The sequence below is a fragment of the Plodia interpunctella genome, chromosome 18 (assembly GCF_027563975.2).
Source record: "Plodia interpunctella isolate USDA-ARS_2022_Savannah chromosome 18, ilPloInte3.2, whole genome shotgun sequence".
Lineage (NCBI taxonomy): Eukaryota > Metazoa > Arthropoda > Insecta > Lepidoptera > Pyralidae > Plodia > Plodia interpunctella.
This window is the reverse complement of record NC_071311.1, coordinates 2,670,036-2,695,306: the sequence shown is the minus strand read 5'-3', so window position 1 is coordinate 2,695,306 and position 25,271 is coordinate 2,670,036. Positions and strand designations below refer to the sequence as shown.

Below are 25,271 nucleotides of genomic sequence, written 5' to 3'. Positions count from 1 at the left end.
ATAATTATGTATGAAAAGATAAAGAGTTGAATGATAAATAAATTAATATTTGAAGTGTTGGAAACGTACTTACACAATTAGTGCGCCGCCACCGTTCAGACGCAAGAAAATTAAAAGTTTAATTTTCCACCGAAACTGTAAATTGTGTTAAATTAATTATCAATTTTGTAAGTTATAACTATTGTATGTACTTACTTTAATAACACACATAAATGTATATAGTCACATCTACTCTCATAACTCGAAGACGGATTAAATAACTCGAAGTTCGGATTTTGTTTTGAAAATGTTATATATTTACACCGAGACAAAAGTCATTAAAAGTATTATAATAATTACGTGATACGAAATGTACTTAATTTAAAGTCATTAATTAAAATTTCTTGAACCATACCGACTTAAAAACATTTTCATTTCGATTCGAAACTTATTTATACGTAACACACATAATTTCTCTATATATCAAATATCAACTGTTTTCCCATATAATTTCCGTGGTTATTGGAACATGATCACTTTCTTCGTAGAAGACTATAATACTTATATACAGGATGATTATTTTGTATTAATTTTAGATATTCTATTCATTCAATCGAATCACTTAGTTCCTTAATTTTATATCGAGTAATTTTTCTCTGTACTCCTGTGTTACTTTCATCTTCAAGATAACAGTATAGCATTAACAAAAATCGGTAAATTTGAATATTAATTTATTTGTAACCAAATAAGCCGTTTACAATACACATCGATAAACTTTGACATTATCATAACTATAATCACATTTGGTTACTCTGCATTCTGTTGATAAATCTCATAAGGAATCTTCCTTGTTCTTTGTAAAGATCTTGCACGTAAAGTTTGTGGTAAAATACAACTTAGTCCATGTTTTTATATTTTGTTCCCTGGTAGTGTGATAAATTTAGTGGTGGTTTCGCGGCGGGTATAATATCACAAGTAAGTTATTAGTTATATACCTATGTATAGTTAAAACAAAATCTTAAAACCAATTTTTTTTATAAGTCTATTTTGTGTCCCACTACTGGGCAAAGGCCTCTGCTTCTAATTCAACTCTAATTCAAGAAGCAATGTTTAAAAAAGGTAGGTAGCCGCGTTGTGCTAACCAGAGGTTCGGCGGCGGAGAGTTAAACCTAGTACGAAGTGGCGCAAGGTCATCATTTCTTGCCAGAATAAAACCAGCTAAATTACTTTTACAGTATGTAGAATTTGTTTTTCAAACTTACAGTTTTCTAATCAATATCTCTAATATTTAGCCAGTAAAACAATGTGATTTAATGGACTATAAATTAATATAAGTAGACATGTTTTTTTAAAACCTTCAAAAATTATCATACAAATGCTTCGCCAAAAGAATACAGAAAGAAAGATATACTCATAAGCAAGCATCCTGTAAATTCCATTCCTGTACCGACATCGACACCGCGCATATAAAGTGTCTACTCTCTTCAGACTTACCACAGCCATGCCTGAAGTGCGACTGGAAGAGGTCCAGAGGTTCATGGAGGACTGCCTCAGGGGGGCCGGCGCTCCGGTCGCGGAGGCGAAGGCTCATGCCGAGCTGTTGCTCCATGCTGACGTCACGGGTCATTACAGCCATGGGCTGAATAGACTTGGTAAGACTATATTGGTATGTTATATCGTTACAAGTATCCACAAAGAAAAAACAAATAGGAGACATTTTTGTATACCTATTTCATTTGTATACAATTGTGTGACGATACGCGAGGCTGAGGCAGACGGGTGGGGAAGAGTTCCGCTGTGGCGTCACCCCTTTGCGAACGGAAAACGAAATAAGCCACGCTATGTACTTTACTTGTCATTTGTACACTTTTTATTGTAGCTTTGCATAAGTTGACAGCGCTGATCTTTCTCTATATTTGTATAACAGACATGTCTGAAAAGTAATGTTGACTATAAAATGTATATGTTCTTAACCTACATAGAATACTCACTTTTTCCATAGACTTCAGTTACTATATAGAAACAGGAAGGCATAGCAATTTATGTATGAAAACATTTTTCAGAGTTATACATAAACGACATAAAGTCAGGCGCAACAGATCCCAACGCCAAACCAGTCATCCTGAAGGAATCGGCAGCCACAGCCTGGGTGGACGGAGGTAACGCCCTGGGAGCCACTGTCGGGAACTTCTGCATGGATGTAGCTATCAGAAAAGCTAAGGAGTCTGGAGTGGGATGGGTTTCTGCTAAAGGTATAATTTCTCTAGCCTACAAATTTAATTGAAAAATAAAGATAGTAATACGGATCGGACCGGTATAAAAAAATCTAAGCCAATTTCCTATTAATTCCTCTGACACTGGTACGTCCTACACTCTAGGTCGGGGCCTACGTTCAGTTTTCCTACTTTTTTATACACTTTACACGTCACTTTACAGATCCATTGTCAGGCCATTAACATGCATATATCATCCTTGAAGACATAATACCAAAATATAAAACAAAATAACGATTAAAACAAAAAATACTGTTTAACTTCTTGGGCTTGTTTTAACCGCTCATCCAGAACCTGGCGGATAGCCGGGAATTTGTACTCTACGAAATTTGAACAATTGAAATGTCCAGGTTGCAATCACTTCGGTATGGCCGGATGGTGGGCTCTGAAGGCGGAGCGACAGGGGCTGATCGGCATGGCTTTCACCAACTCCTCGCCTATCATGGTGCCTACTAGGTCTAAAGAGGTAAGAGGTAATTCGTCTTCGTGTCGGAATGGCTGTTATATTAATATTTATATATATTAATATTTGCGTAATAAAAAATCGTAGGGGCTTCGACCTTGTGTATTTCCTACGCGTACTCCTATTCCACTGCCTACGCGAGCAGTTATTTTTCTCCATTCTTCAACTACATTATGTAAAAGAAAACTCAACCAATCTTCTTGATTGGATGAGTAGATAAGCGTGGAGAGGTACCAAACTAACAAACTTACTTTCGCATTTATAATATTAGTTGGGATTAAAGTTTTGCTGTTTAGCAATGAAAATTGTATTTTCTATTTCAAACGTCGTTTGTTGTTTAGTCGTAGCAAGGTGAAAAGATCGTACCAATAGCGATACACTGATTCTAACTAGGATCAATAGTACCATTAATAATACAAGTGACACTGACTAGGGTTAATAGGACCATTAACGGTACTATTAACCCTAGTCAGTATCACTACTCACATTACGGGAATTTTTGTTATTGATTAAACATCTGCGATGTAATTTATGAATTCTCAGTTCTAAAATCCATTTATATTTTTAGTTATCGTGATGTTACACCACTTATCTAAATCTACCTAATGCATTTCTCTGTTATCACAGAAAATCTTGATAATACCTCTCACAGTGATATCTCCGATAAACCTATCACTATCTCAGAAAGTTAACTATTGTAATGGAAGAAAGATAATGAATTGGGGCTTTTAAGCGAATATTCGTGTTAAATTTGCTTTTACATTGTTATTATCTATATCTCTAACTATTGAGTAGATTGGAATAAATATAATCGATAAATCAGTGGTCGAGATTTTTATTTAGTTGAGACACTTTTGGCAAAGCCTTTGTGATATAGCGGTCGATAGTCCTGAGGGATAACGGTGTCGCGGAGCTAACTGAAACACGGGCGTACGTAACAAGCATTTATTCCGGACTGGTTTATAAAATGACATCTCACAACCAAGCTACTTAGACTACCCCCCACCATTTATTATAAACTAACCTACATACATCACATTCCCCCACATCAATCAACCCTTACGTACAAAAACCCCTTTGCTACATTTAAACTAACTTAAATCTAAAATATAAAAGTAACATAAAATTTCCCTTAAACTTAATTACATTTTCCTTAACCTACACTGTCGTACAGGACGACTAGGAGGTGGTGTAGTCACAGTTGGCAAGGCGTCCTGGAACTCGGGAGACGCAGGAGCATCCCTCCTGTTCAACCCACTGACTACCGACCCTTTAAGGGGCGTCTCAGCCTTCCCGGCTTCGTCGTTTATCTCCTCCGATTGGGCCGCATCCCCCGCATCCGGCAAGGCTATCTGTGGTTCAGAATTTGTGCTAGACTCGTTTTGGCTGGTATTAAATTCTGTATCAGGGCAAGCGAGCGATGAACGTCCACCCGTCCTCCGTCTCAGTTGATCGATATGCCTATGTAAGACCTCCCCATGCTTATCCCTGATCTTATAGTTACTAGGCCCGACGCACTCGGCCACCTGGCCCGATGCCCACTTCTGTGACTTTAAGTACTGCCTATACCATACGGTTTCATTTGGCCTAAGCTCCCTATTACTTCCTTTTGCCGCTACCTTTTGACGTTGCTGCGCTTCCCTGACTTTACCCTCCCTATTCGGTTTCAGTGCATCTAATTTTGTACGTAACCGTCTGCCTAGTAACAACATAGCCGGGCTTTCCCCAGTTGTCGAGTGCTCAGTATTCCTATAATGCAACAAAAACGTACACAAGGCTTTATCTATGTCTTGTTTCTCCGCACTAGCTTTTTTAATAACTCTTTTTAACGATTTTACAGCATTTTCCGCTAAACCGTTTGAAGCCGGATGGTACGGTGGCGAAAATATGTGCTCAATACCCTGGCTACTCACAAAATTAGCGAATTCCGCGCTAAAAAACGGCGGTCCGTTGTCTGTAACTATCTGTTTAGGTAAACCCCATCTACTGAATAATTCGCTAATCTTTCCTATAGTCCCAGTTGCCGCTGTGCTAGAAACCTGACAAACTTCTATCCATTTAGACATGGCGTCGACAAGAACCAGGTAAGTTTTGCCAAAAATTGGTCCTAGGAAATCTAAGTGAACTCTAGACCAGGGCCGGTTTGGCCAGGGCCACATTCGCGGGGTCTGGCGCGGCGGCGCGTCCGCCTGCGAGGCACACACCGCGCACTCCCGACACAACCGCTCCACGTCCTCGTCCACCCCCGGCCACCACACATAACTGCGAGCTAAAGCTTTCGATTTTACTATTCCCATATGGGGTTCGTGAATCATGCGTAGTACCCTCTCCCTACACTCGTCCGGTACTACCAGCCTATGACCCCACATAACGCACCCTAACTCTTCGTATAACCCGTCTTTACGATTAAAATACGGCTTCATACTCATAATCTCACAATCCGACGGCCATCCGTCTCGTAAATAACTCAAAACTTTAGCGAGAAGCGGATTACGCGACGTTTTACTTTTAATAACATTATAGTCTAACAATAGTTCCTGTTGAATAAAATGTAAATACGTTTGCTCGGGCGCCGGTGCATTACTAGACGCATGACTCATCTGTTTACCGCCGGCGGCCACAGGTAGCCGCGACAGCCCGTCCGCTCCGTTCTCGTCGGTGCGCACGTACTCGATATCGTACGAATAAGCCGATAATATTATTGCCCAGCGTTGCATCCGACTAGCTACCATGGTAGGTATCCCTGTATGTGGTCCGAGTATCGATACCAAAGGCTTATGGTCGGTGCGTAGGGTAAAACGACGACCGTACAAATATTGGTGGAATTTATTAACAGAAAATATAATAGCAAGTGCTTCCCTATGTATCTGAGAATAATTTCTCTCGGCATCGTTGAGCGTGCGCGATACATAGGCAACCGGGCGCTCGCGGCCGCCGCACCTACTCGGCTGCGAGAGCACGCCCCCCACGCCCCGCGCGCTCGCGTCGCAGGTCACTATGAGCGGCAGACTAGGATCATAGTGCATCAAAACTTCCGCGCTAACCAAAAGTCGTTTAACCTCTGTGAACGCTTGTTCACACTGCTGTGACCAATTCCATGTACAACCTTTTTTAAGTAATTCGTATAAGGGAACTAACTTTGTGCTCATGTTCTTAACGAACTTTGCGTAAAAATTTACTAAACCTAAAAACGAACGCAGCTCTGTTACACAGCTTGGTCGAGGTATTTTGGTAATGGCTTGAATTTTTTCTGGATCCGTTCTTATACCATCCCTATTTAAAATATAACCTAAATAACGTACTTCGTTAACTAAAAATACGCATTTACTACTTTTTAACTTTAGTCCATATTTATGCAACCTACTAAATACAGCTTCAACTGCTTGCAAGTGATCCCTTTTAGTTTGGCCCCCTATTATGACGTCATCTAAAAATACTTCGACGTTAGGGATATTATTTAATAATTTACACATTATTCGTTGAAAAATCCCGGCGCTGGATGCTAAGCCATACACCAGCCTATTATACCTATACAGACCTCTATGGGTATTCACAACGGTGAGATTTTTCGTTTCGTCTAACAAAACCTGATTATAGGCCTGAGATAAATCAATTTTTGAGAAAAACTGTGACCCACTTAACCTTACCAGCAAATCGTCTACTTTTGGCAACGGATAGCGGTCTACCACAAGCGCCGGGTTGACTGTAGCTTTGTAGTCAGCACAAATTCTCAAGGAACCATCAGCCTTGCTTACCGGTACGAGAGGTGAGGCCCACTCGGAGCAGTCGACGGGCTCGATGACGCCGTCGCGCAGCATCTGATCGAGCTGCGCGTCGACGCGGTCGCGCAGCGCGTACGGCAGCGGCCGCGCGCGGTGGAACACCGGTACCGCGCTCTCCCGAACCCTCAGAGTCGCCTTGCCCCCCGTGTATGTGCCCAAACCTCCGCTGAATAATTCCTTATATCTGTTGAACAATTTTTTCAACTCATGATCCATTTGTATATGGCTCTTATCTGCACCTATCATATTATTACAATTTGTAAACATTGGTAACTTTATTTTTAATTCTGATAACCACTGCCGTCCTAACAGTGAGGTCGTCCCTCCATCGATAATAAATAACTCTAAATTATTATGAACACCCTTATAATTCACAGTTGGTCTAATGACACCTAGTGGCTTAAGCTTAGAACCATCGTAAAAGTTTAAAATGACGTTGCTAGCCTCAATCTTTAAATGTTTTAAATATTTATTATAAGTTCCTCGGCTTATACAGGATACAGCCGTACCAGTATCCACTTCCATATAAATTGTATGACCTTCTATGACAACGGGCACACTCACCGCCTTATAATCGTTCAGGCATAAGTGGTGAAAATCCTCCCCGCGACTGTCCAGATTCTCGTCCTCTGGCTCCTCCTCTCCTGCGGCATAGTGTACAGCTGCTCTTCGCCCCTGCCTCTGGTCCGGGCACACACGCCTGAGGTGCCCCACCCGCTTGCACTTGCTACAGGTGTATTGGTTAAATCGACACTCTTCCCGATAATGGCCCACTCCCCCACAGCTATAACATTGTCCACTGTGTGTATCCCGACTGCCACTCCTCGCAATCTTGTTGCCGCTAAGGTTCGCTCCGGCGACCTCCGCCCGCTGCGCTCCCGCTCCTCCATGTGTACCGCGCCCGGCTCGGCCCGCCGCCCGTGGCTCCCGCCGCTGCTTGCCGCTGCTGACCGCCAGAGCATGCACATCCGCCGATAGCTCCCGGCTTGCGGCTCCTGTCGCGTCAACCGCAGCTGCGTCGCGTTCCGCGGCTTCTAATGAGCTGGCTAACTTCACCGCGTTAGTAAACGTGAGCGTGTCATCCTCTGCAAATAACCTCTGCCGGATGAGATCACTCCTCAAGCCGCACACGAATTGATCCCGAAGGTTTTCGTTTAATCCGTCCCCCAGCTTACAATAGCGTGTCAACTTTTTTAATTCCGCCACGTAGCTTGCCACATTCTCGTCCGCCGCTTGCCTTCTCTGCCGAAATCTGAACCGCTCTGCCAGTGCCGACGGGGTCGGTTGGAGGTGATTACGTAATAATCTGACCGCACACTCGTAGCTTAGTTCCGCTGGTTTCTTAGGGCTGGCTAGATTCGATAATAGTTCGTAAGCTTCGTCACCCATTACCGCAATTAAAGTAGGCACTTTTAGTTCATTTTTCACACTGTTCACTGTAAAGTACATCTCGAGCCTGTCCACGTAGGACGACCACGCCCCGTTCTTCACGTCGAACTCCCGCACTTTACCCATCGACATAATTGCGATGTCTAACCTGCACGCGTAAATATTGGTACTAATCCTCGTTCGCCAATGTGATATAGCGGTCGATAGTCCTGAGGGATAACGGTGTCGCGGAGCTAACTGAAACACGGGCGTACGTAACAAGCATTTATTCCGGACTGGTTTATAAAATGACATCTCACAACCAAGCTACTTAGACTACCCCCCACCATTTATTATAAACTAACCTACATACATCACAGCCTTTACCTGCTTTTAATGGCACTGATGGCAAAGCGGGTCAACATAACCCGAAATTAGGATTCCCCAGTTGTTATTTGGGAGTTGATTTTAAAGTTTAACTACACGCGTACCAAATTTCATCAAAATCAAAACCGGTCCTGCGGTTTAGCTGTGGAAGCGGAACAGACAGACAGACATACTTTTATAATACTAGCTGCGCTCCGGGGCTTCGCTTTTGTTACCTGTGTACCAAATTTCATAATTATCGTTCGATTTTGCGTGAAAAACATCCTCACAAATCTTCGCATTTATAATATTAGTAGGATCAAGTACGGATGTATAGTATGAATTTTGTTGTGTTTTAGCGTGCGTGTGGCACAAACCCTGTCGCAATGTTCGCGCCTGCGGCTGACGGCGATTCACTGGGCGTCGACATGGCCAGCACCACTGCTGCTATGGGGAAGGTAACCTACGATATCGTATTTCATTAGCTTTCATTCAAAGTACAAGAAGACTATAAAGACGTCGGACGAGCGTAACCACATGAGATAGAAGACTTCCATACAACGTCACGTCTCGTTTCTTCTCATTTCTAATACGCACATCTTTATTGTTTTCTCTGTCTTTTCTTTTATTGTATTCGCAAAATATGTGTGAGGATAATTACGTAATGAGTTTAATTTTTAATACACATTCAGGCCGTAAAAAAGGAATTGAGAAACTCGGTTTAAAAGTTTGCTTGGGCATAAACATAAATAGCAGTTTCGCATCTGCGCGCATTTTGCGGGTTGCAATTAAAAGGAGACTCCACAAATAACTAGTATATCCATCGTGATTTCAAACCAAGATTTAAACCAAATAATAAACAATAGTATCCATTGAGGGCTAAGCACACGTTCAGACATACAGATAAATAACTTTCGTCGTTGATTCGTTAAATAAACGGTAAAAGTAATAAAGTACATTTTATGTTTACATAAATTTTACGAACTATTTATGTGGTTATATTGTGGCGATAACAAGCAATGTGTGTTTTCTTTCAGATAGAAGTGCAAATTCATAAAGGAGAATCCATACCTCATGGATGGGCTTTAGGTCCCGATGGGAAGACTACAAGCGATGCTCAATTGGTGAGATAATAATAATAAATGGACAAATGAACAACACTTAACAGCCCACATTAAGTAGGTACTAATCGCGTAAACATAGAAACATAGAAACGCACAATATTGTAACGTTGTAAAACAGCATTACATAATTTAATCCCAAATTCAAAATTTTCAAAGATTTAATTGTCAAAAACTTTGTGGGCGAAACATCGAGATAGAGGCCTAACCAATAGAAAAATCTAATTTGGGTCGCTGTGTAATGTATTCTATTACATTTTATAGTTAATTACTTACGTTGAAATTTGTATAGGCGTTCAACACCGGTCACCTGTTGCCTTTGGGTGGGTTCGAGCAAACCAGCGGTTACAAAGGGTTCTGCCTCAGCGCCATGATTGAAGTATTCTGTAGCGGACTCTCGGGTGAGTATAACGCCGGCTATGTACACCTATCGCCCACAGAATTTAGAGTCTTTGATAATCTAAGCTATCGGCGTACGGTTCGCCGAACTTTGGCGATTTCGAGGCACGTTGCTGGCTTTAACCTGAGGTAAAAAAAAATCTCATATAGAAACTATGCAATGTAAGTTCAGTAGCGTCGGTACCTGTCTGAGTTCGCCGATAATGTTTGGGTGTACTAAAAGATTTAGCGTCGTTCGCCACTTCTTCCCCATTTTAGATGCTTAAATTTCCATATAAATGGAAACCTAATAAACAGCGTTTCTTTTAGATATACTTATATAGATTTAAAATTTTAAAATAATGTGACATTGTAGTGTACTGTGGAAACGGGTAAAATAATATTTTATTCTTGAAAATGTGCCTTGGGATTTTATGTGGTTTCTTTTATGGTGGCATGTCTGTTACATAAAATCAATTTATGTAATTTTACATCGTGTAATATTAGAGGAAAATCGTGCTGACCTCTTGCCAGGGCCAGGACTAAAGAAATACCGGCTTGATATCGTTAAGGATGATTGCGTTCCAATGGTCTGACAACTATAGGGAGGGATGGTGACGGCCGTGCGAAGTGGAGACGAAAAAGTAGGAGGCGGTACTACCCTTGGGCTCTACGGCAGATTTTTTATATATTGATTTATTATGTTGATGTTTTTCTGTTATGTTCAGGGGCAAACGCAACGCACAATATACGAGGCTGGGCCCTCGACAGTAAAGAAGGACCACCTAACTTAGGGCAGTGCTTTGCAGTAATCAACCCTGAGTGCTTCGCGCCAGGCTTCGCGGAGAGAGTAGCAGACTGCTTGAGAACGTATAGGAACTTACAACCGGTTAGTAACTGAACATCACCAACTGGTATCAACGCTATCAGGTCGAATAATGGTTCCAGGGATGGAGCCCTTCAACTTGGGGTAACTTAACTGAATAAGATTGATGTGAAACGACTTTGATTCAAACCTGGGGCCTTTCGGTTTACAGGCGTCTTAGTAATAGACATCCACGTCTCCAAGTGAGTCAGTTGAAACATGGTAAATTTTTGGTTTCTCATAGTTCGGTTGGAAAACTCAACTGTATCAGCACTAACATTTGACAGTTTCTTCTTCCTTCCTTGAATTAGGTACAGATAATGTCATTATTGTTTTTTATTCAAGGTGGACCCATCATTACCAGTGCTAGCTCCCGGTGACAAGGAGCGCATAAATGCAGAGAAGACCAAATCACGTGGGACGATTGTCTATGCTCAGAGGCAGGTCGACGTTAGCAACGCCGTGGCTGCCACTGTTGGTGTCAGACCTTTGCAGGTCGTCGCATAGGTTGATACTGGCCGGATGGAATAACGTTCTGTTTATTACTTTTTTGTTGTTGTTGTTTTTTTATTGGTTAACGAAGGTTAAGTAAAGCGATATCTGTTATTTTGCATTTTATTTTAAAACTGATGATCAAAAGCAAGCAAGTCTTAAAAGGCGGATACTCGACCCGACGAGTCACAAAAGGTTAGTTTTTTTTTTGTAGATATACAAAGCAGGCATAATACCCACATGATGGGATACCCTATGTAAGCCTGCTTTACCAGGGCGTTACCAGGGGCGTTACACACATGTTACCGACTTTATGGCCTGGGTTATTTTGACACTTAGGTGCTCAAAGTTACACTATCATAGAAGTAATAATATCAGCCAATGTGATTAGGATTAGAAATGTTGAAACTAATTTGAAAGTGTTACCGAAGAACAAATTTATACGGAGGTGACGGCGTCGCTGCTGTTGAATAAATTTGACAAGAAAATTGTTGTTCATAGTTACTTATTTCCAGTATCGTCACTATACTGTACTGTACACGGAATTCATTGTTCTTTGTATTGACAGGGTATTTTGTTTTTGCTCCCATATACTTATGAGAGTTATTATAGGTACCTACCATTTAAATACTATAATGAAATATGATTATTCAATTATATTTTTTGTTGTTTAACATTTTATTAATTTTCTGTAAGTACTGTACTTAAGTACCCACAATTATTTTGTATCTACCATTCGCGAAGAATAATGAAGACAAATTGTCTGACCATATTTGGTAAGGATAAATTAATACCTACTTACTCATGTCAGGGATTTAATACACTAAATTCTCTACATTGAATTAATTGATGAAATGAATGTAATAATCTTGCATCCAGCTGTTCAATGGTCATAAATATAAAAACGTTATACGAAAAAAAAAACACCTCTTTATTCTACTTAAATCAAATCATTTATTCAGAAATCAGACGTTCACAGGCATTTTATCACTTCAAAAATCCATAGAATGCACAATTAAACGATAAAGTATTCGAAACCATATGTTGTCCGCATTAGCTTTGTCTGGAGAGTTCCAGTTCTCCAACTATCTATACACATCAAAAATGAATGAAAATGACTCATTACATGCTCCGTTTAGACGTGAAAGAGAGACAAACAAACACACACACTCAAATTTATAATATTAGTATGGGCATTCTGCAAGTAAGTATACCTATAAAAGATCCCTGGGGCACGATTCTCACGCAATCAAAGTTTACTCCATCAATTTTCGACAAACGAAAGAGTTCGATCGATCGATGCATTCGCTTGAACTTTCGGAAGCTGTTTTTTTTTTGTAAATAAAGAATACATACCTATTACAACACTTAGTCATAGGCAAGTAGGTTATTTTTTTTAAGTCAATTAAAATTTACACACAATAGAGAAAAATATAATTGCCAATACTTTCCTTTCACAGAAAATAACGGTCATCATAAAGATGTTTTTGATTGATTTGTTGTGGGTGGACAGTGCTTTGTTGTACTGTTATTATAGAAAGTGTGACATGTAAAGTGTGTATGTTAACAGACTTTTTAATAAGTATAGCTTAGTCGACTGGATACAGAATGAAAAGGATACTTGATAAAATATATTGGAAATGTTCCAAAATTTACAATCAATTTCTTGACATATTTATTCAACAGTAACGACGCCCTAAACAACCAGCAGTAAAGTTGTTCTTGTTCAATTCACATAGTATTTGCGTGTGGTACCGCCCTAGAACAGGGCCACTCATATCTTCTCGTGGATGTCGCGCGAGGCAACAATTGCATACCTAAATTACCCAAATTGAGAGAGAGTAGAGAGTTGACGTCATATCTTCAAAATTTTATTACGTCCTGTATTTAGCTGTCGGCTAACGTGTTCTATACATTTTTGGCACTTTAATTTTGTTTTTTTTTGGTCATCGGGTCATCAATCAGGTAACCAGTTACTTTTTAAGATTTCTTTTTGTACTAACTTGTAATATTTAATTAAACACCATGGGACAAGAGCCGAATGAAACAAAAAATATCAATGTAGGTACTACACATATTCATATGAAGCAAAAAATATTCATATTTTATTGAACATAAAGACCTTCTCACGTTTTTATTGCCATCGGCGGACACCGTGTATCAAAATGTTAATGAGTCTGTAATATGTACAGATTATAAAAACTGAATTAAAGGTGCACAATTTTTACGATATAAATAGGTACTACGATAACATTAAAGTAACTTGAAATTTTGTAGAGGAGGATTTTTCTTTATTTTGTGAGTCACGTAGTATCTGAAAGGAACTTCGGAAATTACATCCCAAAGGGTGAAAAACGACAATCGCGGGCGAATCTGTGGACAAATAAATGTGTGGCTATCCGTTCCCGCCTGGCTCTAGCAAATCCGAGAAGTGCTGGCTTGATATCTTCAAGGATAATATGCGTGCCAATGGTCTGACAAATAGGGATGCCGATGACCGTGCCAAATGGGGACGAAAATGTAGAAAAACAGAAAAACGAACGTAGCTGAGGAAGAAACCGGAATAAGCTCATATTAGAGAGAGAGAGAGAGAGAGAGAGAGAGCAAGAATCTGTGAACAAAAGTTGTAATCACAAACCATTTAGTGTGGCTGTAATGCACATAATTTTATTACCTAATCAGAGAATATTATGAACATGAACAAAATAGCAATAAAGCCTGCAAAGACTCAAATGTCAGCTCGTATAATATATTCTATGCACAGTTCAATGCTTCTTTAGAACCGGTATAGTTATCCCACACCACAAAAGGGAGAGAATGTACAGTTTAGATGAGTAAAAGTTTTACTAGATTTATATGGTAAAGTTACTTTTAGTCTGTAAGATATTTGTCGAATTATCAAAGAATAAAATGTCTTACAAAATTGAGTTTTTTAACTACTATAATGAGTGACTGAAAAAAAAGAAATAGCATATTATAGGGATTAGGGAAGTAAAGACAAAAGGGTATTTTTAAAAACGTATTTCAATTTCAATCTATGAGGAAAGATATTTTCTTTGTTAAACAACTGGTATTTTTCAATTCTAATTCCTCCCAATAAGGAAATCCAGTTCCTTCCTTATTAGGAAGAATAAAGATTGAACAAGAATATGTCTTGATCGTCATTAATCCAAAATGACAATTTTATAGCATTAAATCATATTTTGCATAATACGAGTACGTGCGTTTCTCCCTGGAATCGATGGCTCATCAACTCGCCTGTGCCGAGTGTACAAACGCCTGTACTCAGCTTGTCTTGCTGGCATCTTCTGACGTAGTCATCGAAGTGGCTTGGTTCTGGCAAAAAATATTTAGTATCCATCTGAGCGCTTGTAGATTTACCATCGACACGCACAGAAGAAGAAATGATATGGACGATAGATGATGACCCACCATTGTCCGCGGTGTTATGTGCATGTAGCGCGGTAAATGTGCAACAAATATTATGACCTAAAAAAGTTATGCGCTAAAGAACTTTGCTTGACTGTACAACCACCAGTTTAACAAGTTTTGCCACCTCGAGTCTTCTATGTTTGTACTCGTCTTTAATATATAGTTTGCTAGCTTAAAGAAAATTATACACTATGTTATCTCTCACAGGTGGTTTTAAAATGAACAGATCAAAATAGGTGGCGTTTGAATTTAACTTCTTATAGGTACTTAAATATTTTATAGATAGATTAAATCATTTATTTTCATCACAAAAGACACACAAACAAAGAGACATAGAAATTATGATACACGGAAATCGAGATCGTGACCATGTGTCACAGTGATACAAATAGACAGTATCTCAGTGTGGATTTTACTCAGAGAGCAAAACACTGATTTGTAATTACCATCTTTTGAAGGGGACTGCGGTTATGCAGCTGAACAGACGGGAACAAAAGGTTGAAAAGGAACAAATTAATAGATATTGTAATAATTTAGAAAAAACGCAGTATGAAGGTTTGCAGACATGTATGTTTAGTATACCCATGTCGAAATACGTATATTGCATCCCGAGAATTTAGCATTTATCGTACTTATTTTGTTGTAAATTTTTATCCATACTATTATTATATAGAGGTAAGCGTTTGTGAGTTTACTTGTATGTTTGAGGGGGGTAAACTCTAACTACCGAACCGATTTCAAAAATTCTTTCACCATTAGAAAGGTACATTATTCAAGATAGGCTATACGGCTTGTAAATGGCTTAATAGTTATTTATGTTTAGTGCTTATTAACTTGTTCAATAGCTGTAAGTTTTCTTGAGAAATAAAATAAAATAAAAATATATTTTACCTCAAAGTTCCCAGGGGAGCGAAGCCCAGGGCGACATCTAGTTTGTAATATTTTTTTACGATGTACTTTTTAGTACTATTAGGTTGCTGGCATAAAAAAATAAATAAACAATGCTCAACGGGCCACACTTAGCAAGCTTGTATCGCTCGTTGGTACTGTGGACATAAAGGTATTCAACACACCCAGAACCGCAGACACATCTGTGATCAAAAGTACAAAAGTACAAATATTTTCCCGCTGGAAACGAACCCAGGATCTCCAGGAAACGGACGGGGGTGTGGTGAGCACTACGCTATGAATATCGCATTCTGTATACATGTATATATTAAATGAATATGTTTATGTTTATTATCTTCTATAGGTCGATCGTGCGTCGTACATTCCTTACTCAAGCAATAAATGCATTTAGTGTGGGTTGCACCAGTCAACTTTGTGGTTGACTTTAACCTGCGTAGAACAACGCAAGGTACTCCATTTTGTCTAATCAGCGGCGGCGTAACGTCAAAGTTGACTAGTTCAACTCACATTTGAGAGCGCGTAACTGTGACGTTGACTTTAACTATCTCACAAAGTACGCCATTTTATTTAAACGACGGCGGCGTGCAGGTTGAAGTTAACGTCAAAGTTGACTGGTGCAACCGACTTTTAGTCGGCAATGAGCATTTAATGCCGCGAATAATCCGAGTGACGTAAGTTTTACAAGATCTTTGTATTCTTATTCGTTAAATCTTGTATGTTATTGATAACAATGGAGTCAGTTCTGGACATTGAAAAAGTAAACTATGTACTCAGAATACTGTAGCTTCTTAATATATAGTAAAAGTGCCCGCGGCTTCGCCCGCGTGAGCAGTTATTTCCGGGATGAAAAGTACCCCATGTCCTTCTCCACACTTCAAACTATATGTATGCAAATTTTCAAGAAGATTGGTTAAGTACATAGAGCGTGACAAACAAACTTACTTTCGCATTTATAATAATAGTTATAGTTATTATGATTATTAGGATAATTTTGTTTATTGGTTGCGTAGTTCCAAAGATTATCCCCTTACTTACGAACTTCCTGATGAACACTAATGGTACGCGACCCAGTGGTTAAGACCGCCTGTGATCGAAAGGTTCCAGGTTCGAATTCTACTCGTGCCACATGAGTTTGTATACGAATCTGACTAATGTATAGTTGTTTTCATCGACCACCGCCTGCTTCCGGTGAAGGAAAATATCGTGGGGAAACCTGCATACCTATTTGGAGGACGAACATTTTAGTTATATGGCGGTGGGTAAATGTTAAAGTCATGTAAGATGACTTTAGGCGACTTGAATAAATTCTGACACTAGTGTTAGCAATAAAACACTCGATATTAATGGATGAAGTGTAGATATAGCCGATAACACATATTTGAGTCCAAAAGATTTAGCACTAAGTACAGTAAGTAACAGAATCTAAACCAAAATAGAAGTGAAGTGTAATGAGAAACAATATTTTGCTTCCTCAGGTGATTATTCATGAAGCAAATTTTTAAGGCCATTAAGTCAGACCGAAGATAATTTCGAGGTTCACTGTATTTGTTAGCTGTCTTCCGTCCGCTAATTGTCCATACTTATATAATTTATCTAGTTAAAAAATCTCCAGTTTAAAATAATGGATCCATGTTTAAAAATACAACAACAATGTGTGTGTCTCACAATATAATGACGATATAAAATGGCTATTTTACAACTAAACAATTACTTTTTGTAATACCTATATAAAATTACATGGAGTTTGTAATGACCGTCTTATACTGTAACGTCACAATTTTGGAGTCAAAAAGCATTTCCACATACGTTACGATCAAAAACAAAAAAAATAATAATCGCTTATAAAAATAAAAAGTAAATCGCTTTACTCGGTAAAAAATAAATGGTGTGTATTCGAACCATGTTCGATTTTTGAAATACTTTTTATTTTTTACCGAGTCAAATAAGACATTCAAAATCTAAATTAATTAAATGTTCGTATGGCGTAAAGTAAGTTCGAGACTTGTGTTATGGGATACTAACTCAACGATACTATATTTTATAACAAATACATATATAGATAAACATCCAAGACCCAATCAGAAAAAGATAATTTTCCATCATTGATCGGGGATTGAACCCGAGACCTCTCGGTTCAGAGGCAAGCACTTACCACTGCGACACCGTTGTCGTCAATTGAACTCGATTATAGAAGCTTCTTTTCTTAGGTATTATCATCATTAGGTATACCCAGTTGTGAAATGAAGAAATACGAAAGGAAAGTAGAAGTAGTTTGGTGTTCAGTTTTATGGTGTAGATGATAAAATTTCATTGCATTTGGCATTTAGCCTAAGAGAGAACCGGATCTGAGAGAAAGGTCCTGACTTCGGCCGACTTTCTCTTGTTATGTTGGCGATTTGCCTTAAGTCCAGTAATATAAGATTATTTAATACTAGCTGTTGTCCGCGACCTCTCTCGCGTAAATTTTCCACGGGAACAGTTATTTTTCAGGGATGAAAGGTGCCTACCCTATGTCCTTCTTCATACTTCAAAATACATATTAAGAATATTGGTTCAGTAGATAGAGCGTGAAGAGGTAACAAACAAACTGCCACCCAACTAATCATACTGCTATAAAAGAAAACCTGCATCGTATTTAAATTTGAACGTGTTTAACCTAAAATTGACTGATGGATTTTGATGATCCAACAGGAAGATGCGGTATAAAATTAGAAGTAGAAGAAGCGGTATATATACTACTAGCCACAAAATACTAAGTAGTTGCAAAAATAAATTTAATTGTTAGTCTACTATTTTTATACGTGTTACAAAATATCTGTTATCTGTTATTCGAAGGCACGACGTCACCTTCCTTTATGCTAAGTTTCAAGTTAATATAATCATTTCTAAAACGTTCCAGTGGACGGTGACTATCGACTATTTTTAAGAAGTGTTTTTATTAGCTTGAAACTTCGCTTAAAGGATCTACCAAAGGTAGGGTAGATTCGTAACCAACTTCGTATGTATTTTGTAACACCCGTAGAATATATTACGAGTACTAAATCCAATAATGCTTTGACTGCTTGCAAATATTACGGAAATTGATACGCTAATTGTACTGATGAGGTCACATACATTATATTATAACAGTCATCTTGCAAATTACCTGTGTATGTGCCAAAATATGACTTATTTATGTTTCAATATATCTATGTAGCACTAGATTTTTCGCGCGGTATCGTTCGTGTGTTTGTCTACCCATTAGATTTACTTGGGTTTGTTGATTTTTGAAACAAAAGTAGCCTATGTTTGAACGGGGGTCTTTAACAACATGCATACCAATCTTCATCAAAATCGACCCAGCGCAGTCCAGCGGTTTAGCCGTGAAAGCAGAACAGATAGACAGACTTTCGCATTTATAGTATTAGCAAAGAGAATGGATCTAGTACTTATATTTATTTATATATAGTTTATTAATATTCACGATCATATTATATGATATGGTCAGTCAGGTCAGGGCTAACTTATAGGCTACGTTATGAATATTATTTTAATAACCACTTAATTGTTGTTTAAACTTTAATATTGTGTTGTAAAATGTAAATTAATAAATGTTTATAGTAGATATCTCGGAAAAAGAAGATTGGAAATACCGAAAAGTAGAAATAACATTTCTAGGGTAAATGTTAAGATACTTGAAACGATATCATGCCTTCTTTAGATATATTATAGAAGGAAAGTTAATCACAACCCAGGAAGACCACGAGATACTTAGTCACACCCAGTAATTAAAGTAAAATGTAGTCGTCATCGTCGTGTCTAATCAAAAGGTGAGGGAAAATCGAACTATATGCGTTCCTCTTAAATTACATGATAATTATGACTTAGTAGATATATTTATTACGAACGAATATTTTCAATTTCGAATGATTAAAAACGTATATGGTTTTATTCATATAATTAATTGTAAAACCTGTAGTTTCTCTATAGATTATGTCTTTTTTAATTAAAATTCTACAGTACACGACATAACAGGGTGTAGATTCTGTTAACGTTAGCCAAAATCGTGTCTCAATATTTTTTCAACAGTGGCGTTACTCAAACTGTAAATTATAAGATTGACAATTGAAACACCAATATGCCCGTTGCAGAATAGACACTCAAGTAAGTAGTGTGTGATAAAAAATATAATGGCTATGTATAAAATAATAAAAGCCATAATGAAATTATCAAATACAATTAATGCGCTCGCTTTAGTCACAAATACTCGTACATATCCTATCTTTGGCATTGGTCTAAGGTTTCAAGGATATGGAGTGAAGGAAATCCAACTGACTTCGACAATGTCACGTTCAAATAAACGTAAGTTTTAGATCTTATTTCAGATCAGAACAGAGGTCTGTTTCGTTTAGAGCTTGAATAAAACAGGATTATTAATGTATTTGTTTAAGAGAGCATTGTCAAAGAGAGCAAATAAACGTTTATTACTTTTTAAAAGTCTATTTTCAGGTTTATCGTCGATTTTTTATGATTTTATTAATGTCTATTACTTATTTTATTGTTGCCCGTAGATCAACCTACCGCAAGAGGTAGTCTGTATCCTCGCCGAATTTGGGTGTAGGTACACAAAAAAATATCTCAATCAAACGCTCCGTTACGAATTATCAGAAATCCTTTCGCAGACATTACTATATTACATGATTGAGTTAAAGTACTGCAAGCTGAACCGCAGGTTGAATTCTATTATGGTGGTCACGACCAGCAGGAAGCCGTAACAGTTATGTAATTCAATAAATCTTACACTACACTAATAACTAGTTATTCTTTCCCATTGAAAAGTATTGAAAACTATTAAAGTAGCAAGGATCACTACGTATTGACATACGGTCAAAATCGAGATTTGATATCCGAACATTGAAATTTACAAAAAAAAACCTAATAGAAAACATTATCTGTGAAAATAGCATCTTCGATAGAGCATTTCTGAGGACCTAAATATACTTAACAGACATACAAGCATGAAGTAACTTTTTTCCATATTTTTAATACTTATAGATAATAGATATAGTTTTTTTATAAGTACCTTGTCGCCGCAATTTTGTACATTCACCATTAATGTCACTGAAATCGCTTCAAGATAAAAACGTTGCGGTACACTGAAGGGCAGATTGACCTGACCACGTGTTAGTGATAAGTTAGTTAGACTATTAGTCTGTTTTATCTGCCCTCCACTGTATATTTAAGAGCTCTATACCGACGTCAGATTACTCTGCAATAATCGCGTATTTCACGGTTTGTATCGTAATTACTGTCCGTTGCATATCAAATGCAAGAGTGCATTGTTTTTAACGCAACCTTGGCAATCGTGGCCTGACTACCGAGATCGGCATTCTACCACTGCTATTAGCTATAGACTGGATTATTTCAAGAAACAAGATGAACTTACGCTCCGTACTCTTCATTTAATCTACGAACTGGCAGAGTGTCGTGTGGGTCACATTTCATAACATAACGCATTTTCACTAAAATCTTGAATGATTTCACCGAAATCCAAATTATTTTCATAGGTTCGTTATTTATGGATTGGACCAGATTATATTCAAAATTAATTTGGGATTTCTATGTAAATCACTCAAAGTTGGAATTTTCTACTTATAAATTTGTTTTAAATGTTTGTTTGGGAAAACGATATTATATTTCCTAATTAATCTACATAATAGGTTGGCTTGACTAAACCATTACTATAACCCTCTTTGAAATATCTTGATGTCATTTTAATTGTCATCAATATTAAGGTGCGTTGCACCGGTAATCTTTCGCGTTAACTTTAACCTGAGCGCCGCCGACGTTAAGACAAAATGGCGCACTTTGCGTTTTTCTGCGCAGATTAAAGTTAACGTCAAAATTGATTGGTGCAATAAACCCAATATTTCATCTCACGTGTGATAAAATATTAATGATTGTGATAATATAGATTTGTATAGTTTGATATGAACGCGTTTTTTTTTATCAAATAAAAAAACAAGTTCCCCAATTCGTTCCTTAAAATTTTGAGATTTGGCTGTTATTTTATGTCCGATCAGACTCATCACATCAACCCCCTTTGTGTGTACTGTTGTCGTCTTTGGTCCTAGGGAGAATAGGGGGTTGCCCTACTCTAGGGCGGGAACCACACACCGCAAAAGTTATCTCGCCACGTCTGTCGACGTCCTGCAACAACAATTAATATATTAATCAATTGATTAATAAAAAACCCATGGTCACCGAGCGACACCGTGGTCGCTGTGTAACATGACACGAAACATCAGAGGCATGAAAGGTACGTGCGCGTTTAATACCTTTTATAAGTAATTAATAATTAAACGCGAAAGTCTACATCCGGATAATTATTTGGCGAAGCAGTAAGTATAACTATTTTTAAATGTCAGTCCATAGAATGAACAAAAATACCATACTTGGAGCACAACTAAGTATGAATTATAGACAGATATCTCGGGCAAACCATGGATATTAAATAATGGCAGTCACGATTTTGCGATAGTTATATTATTTATGTTTCCGATTATATTATTAGTTACAGTAAAGGTTTTTGTATTGTACTTAATAATGGAAATACCCCTGCTATTTATGATATAATTATTAAAATAGACAGAATAACGATAAGCGGCTTATGAATCTGTATATTCTACTGAACAGTTTCACAGTAGAACTAATCAGTAGAACAAACGGGAAGAAAGCCATTTTGTTGGTGTGTTTTGTCCGTGTCTGTGTTTAATGTTTATAGAACCCGAGATAAAAGCTTAGTGCTTAGTGTGAACCGTTGTGTGTTGTTCATTTATTATTATTTGTAAACTTTATTGATTTGTGAATAGAACATCTTTACTGTGAACACGCACACAGACAAATACACATATATGTAATACTAACGGTCCTGGCTTCGTTTGGGTAAACATAACAAATTACACACCTAAACCTCAGGAATAACAACTATACATTGTAGAAAACCGCATGAAAATCGGTGCAACAGTTTTTGGGTTTATCGCGAACAGACAGACAGACGCAGAACAGACAGCCTTTGTTTTATAATATGTGGATAACAGGATATAAGGTTGGATGGTTTTTTTTTACAACGTAAATATAGGAAGATGTATCGAAACCCAAAGAGTAGCGAACGGGCATAATTTATTATGTATAGAGGTCAAAGGGCAATACCGTTATAGCACGTTACATGTCGTCGTGGCTTGTGTTACACAAATTCTGCTTTACATTTAAGTGTTATGTAAGCATAAAAATACATAATTTATTCTTGAGTATCAAAGTACCTACTTTACAAACTATCTTGCACTACTGTCTTACATAGATCTTACGGGACGGGAGGCTATCTAATTTATCTAATCTAAATAAAGAAAACCGCATAGTATAATATTAGTATATATTATAGTATATAGTAAGTAGGTCTTAGTATAGTAGCTTTTGAGTTTATTTTGTTCAGACAGACATACAAAGGAGGAATATATTATTTTATTAATTATATCATTTTCCCGACGATTGGCAATCCAGGAAATGTAACGAAAAGTTACAAATACACTTTCGCAATAACCTGAAATACGAAATTAAGAAAGGATTCTAATAACATCATTAAGAAATCTAAAACAATAATCGTAAAACAGACTCGTTAGTCTAGTTTTTTTTTAGATTTATAATATTTATGACGCTATTTACAGTCGAGCGGTTTTGTTCTCTGAACTCCTGACCGAAATAAGGTGTTCTACATTACATACGCCACTATGTGGCGTAGCTACACGTAGCTACCATATGCAGTGGTGTGAAAGATCTGGGGCCCTTACCTACGCTTTTTATAGGAAATGGAGAGCCCATTTAGATTAGGGCCCTTTGTGCTTGATACCGTCTTGTCTCTAGGTAGCTACGCCACTCTGCCTACATAGTCTAATTAACACATACTGTCGACCTCCTTTTAAGTTATCCTGCATAGTTCTTTTTCTCGTGGTAATATAAGCGAATTTGCAGTGAATTTGAGTAAGTTGTGCTGTCAATTGTAACCTTTTGTGCTATCAAATAAAAACTTTGTAAATATTTAGAAGATATGGCTTTCAGGTTGGCCCCCGTTCGCAGTGTACCGCTAAAAGGGTTTAATTTTGCTAAAATAATGTTAAATATTTATATTAGCTTTCACTCATGTTTTTCGTACACACGTTTTAGTCGCCGCGTGTAATAAATATATTTCTTTTTTAGTCTTTATTAATCTACACATGGAATTTGGGATGAGATTAACACCTATTCTTATACGAGAGCTGCAAAACAAAATCTAAATTCAATAATATAATTTAAAACTTATACCTATAAACTTCTATATATACTATATCGATACAATTTGAAGAGTTCACAAAAGAACTAATATTTAGCGATAATTGTTCCTTAGTCGCCTGAGGTTATTATTTAATGGGTGTTATTTAAACGGTCGGCAAAGTATTCATATTTTGTCCAGCAAAAAATATATTTCGTTATCTAATTGTTCAGCAACTTACGGTCAGCAAATAATTCTAAAATGGTTTGTAATTTACATCATTTTCTGCTATCTGTCTTTCTGCTCAAATAATCATTTTGTTGGTCTGCTTATATTCTGCTATTATTACGATTTTTGCGGAACAAGAATTGCCGTTTGAATCTTTTTATTGCTGGCCAAATGATTAAGAGGCTGATATTGTGGTTGAATCATTTGTGATTAACATATGACATAAACTTAGTGAAAAACATATACTTACAAATTTGTTTGTAAGTATATGTTTTTCTTTCTATAAATCTCAATATAATCATTACAATCGTCTCATGTTTGATTCCATGCTCATTCATTAATTGTGTAGATAATATCGCGATTCTGTATTTCTATTAGAACAAAAGTAGGTACATTGTTGTTGCAATAGGTAGGTAGCGGTTTGATGTTGCGCTTCTGTTTTGGTAGATAGAGAGATAAAAATTGTGTTTGCATCAACTAAGAAGACACATTCTAAAAATTAAAAAAAATTAAGCATGGAAGGGTTATAGTTAAAAGTATAAATAATAACAAACAAAGAGAAAAGCATTATTTCTGTGATGTAGTTATGTGTCACAATGACACAAATTGGAGATAACTCAGTATGCTGTCTCATGACCCGTAAGTAAAATGATATAAGTATTAATTTCAATAATATCCCTACAAATCTAAAAAAATCTTTAAAAAACAATCACAATAGTATTACAAAGGCACAGAGAATTATCGCAAAGACAATGTGAATGTCGCAATTTTGATCTTCATTCGCGTTAGCAGAACAAGCATGGTTGCAGATGGTTGGTCCCGCACAATGGCAGCTCCTACTGAGATATTTTACGTAAGATCAGACATTATTTACGAATTAAAATCCACTTGATCTGATTACATCTAATATCTAAATTGAATTGTTATTTTTTAAATATTTTTTATTATCGCTTTTCTTTTTGCGGTTTATTTCCAGATTCCAACTTAGTGAACACCAAGTCGTAACTTTATACGGAAATCAAAGTTTTAGTTAAGTATTTTTTTAATGAGATGATGTTATAATAACATTGTGGGAAAATTTATAAAGCATCTGTTTTAATTAAGTATGTTTATTGTTGTTGTGCGTGAAGTCTAAATAATATTTATAAAATTGTTTTATTAATAGTTATTTCTTATGATCAATTTCAATAAAATTATATTTTTTAATTTACGATGTGCGTTAAGAGATAAATGTATTTCAAGAATAGATGAATATTTTAAATAATAATAATGCGCATGATGTTTAATTTTTAATTATTTACCTACTAAGAGGTAACACGTAATCATACTCA

The 25,271-nt window shown here is 37.2% G+C and overlaps 1 protein-coding gene across 2 annotated transcripts; it reads left to right on the top strand.

Moving 5' to 3' along the window:
- Window positions 1–56: 56 nt before the first annotated feature.
- LOC128677578 (uncharacterized oxidoreductase YjmC-like) lies at window positions 57–11,201 on the top strand. Of its 2 annotated transcripts, XM_053758527.2 has the most exons (10): window positions 64–167; window positions 910–954; window positions 1,468–1,631; window positions 2,043–2,231; window positions 2,603–2,718; window positions 8,591–8,689; window positions 9,269–9,355; window positions 9,645–9,753; window positions 10,459–10,619; window positions 10,941–11,201. In XM_053758527.2, the coding sequence occupies exons 3-10, from the start codon at window positions 1,481–1,483 to the stop codon at window positions 11,100–11,102; spliced, it is 1,074 nt and encodes a 357-aa protein (XP_053614502.1). In that variant the 5' UTR covers window positions 64–167; window positions 910–954; window positions 1,468–1,480; the 3' UTR covers window positions 11,103–11,201. The 2 variants fall into 2 exon arrangements, with proteins under 2 accessions (XP_053614500.1, XP_053614502.1); XM_053758525.2 differs by lacking the exon at window positions 910–954 and having other exon boundaries at window positions 57–167.
- Window positions 11,202–25,271: the final 14,070 nt, after the last annotated feature.

Excerpts from the sequence above, each read along its gene's own strand:
- LOC128677578 (XM_053758525.2), top strand. The coding sequence starts at position 1,481 with ATGCCTGAAGTGCGACTGGAAGAGGTCCAGAGGTTCATGGAGGACTGC. Across the intron at positions 8,690-9,268 it reads CCACTGCTGCTATGGGGAAG|ATAGAAGTGCAAATTCATAA; the intron begins GTAACCTACGAT and ends GTTTTCTTTCAG. Across the intron at positions 9,356-9,644 it reads CTACAAGCGATGCTCAATTG|GCGTTCAACACCGGTCACCT; the intron begins GTGAGATAATAA and ends AAATTTGTATAG.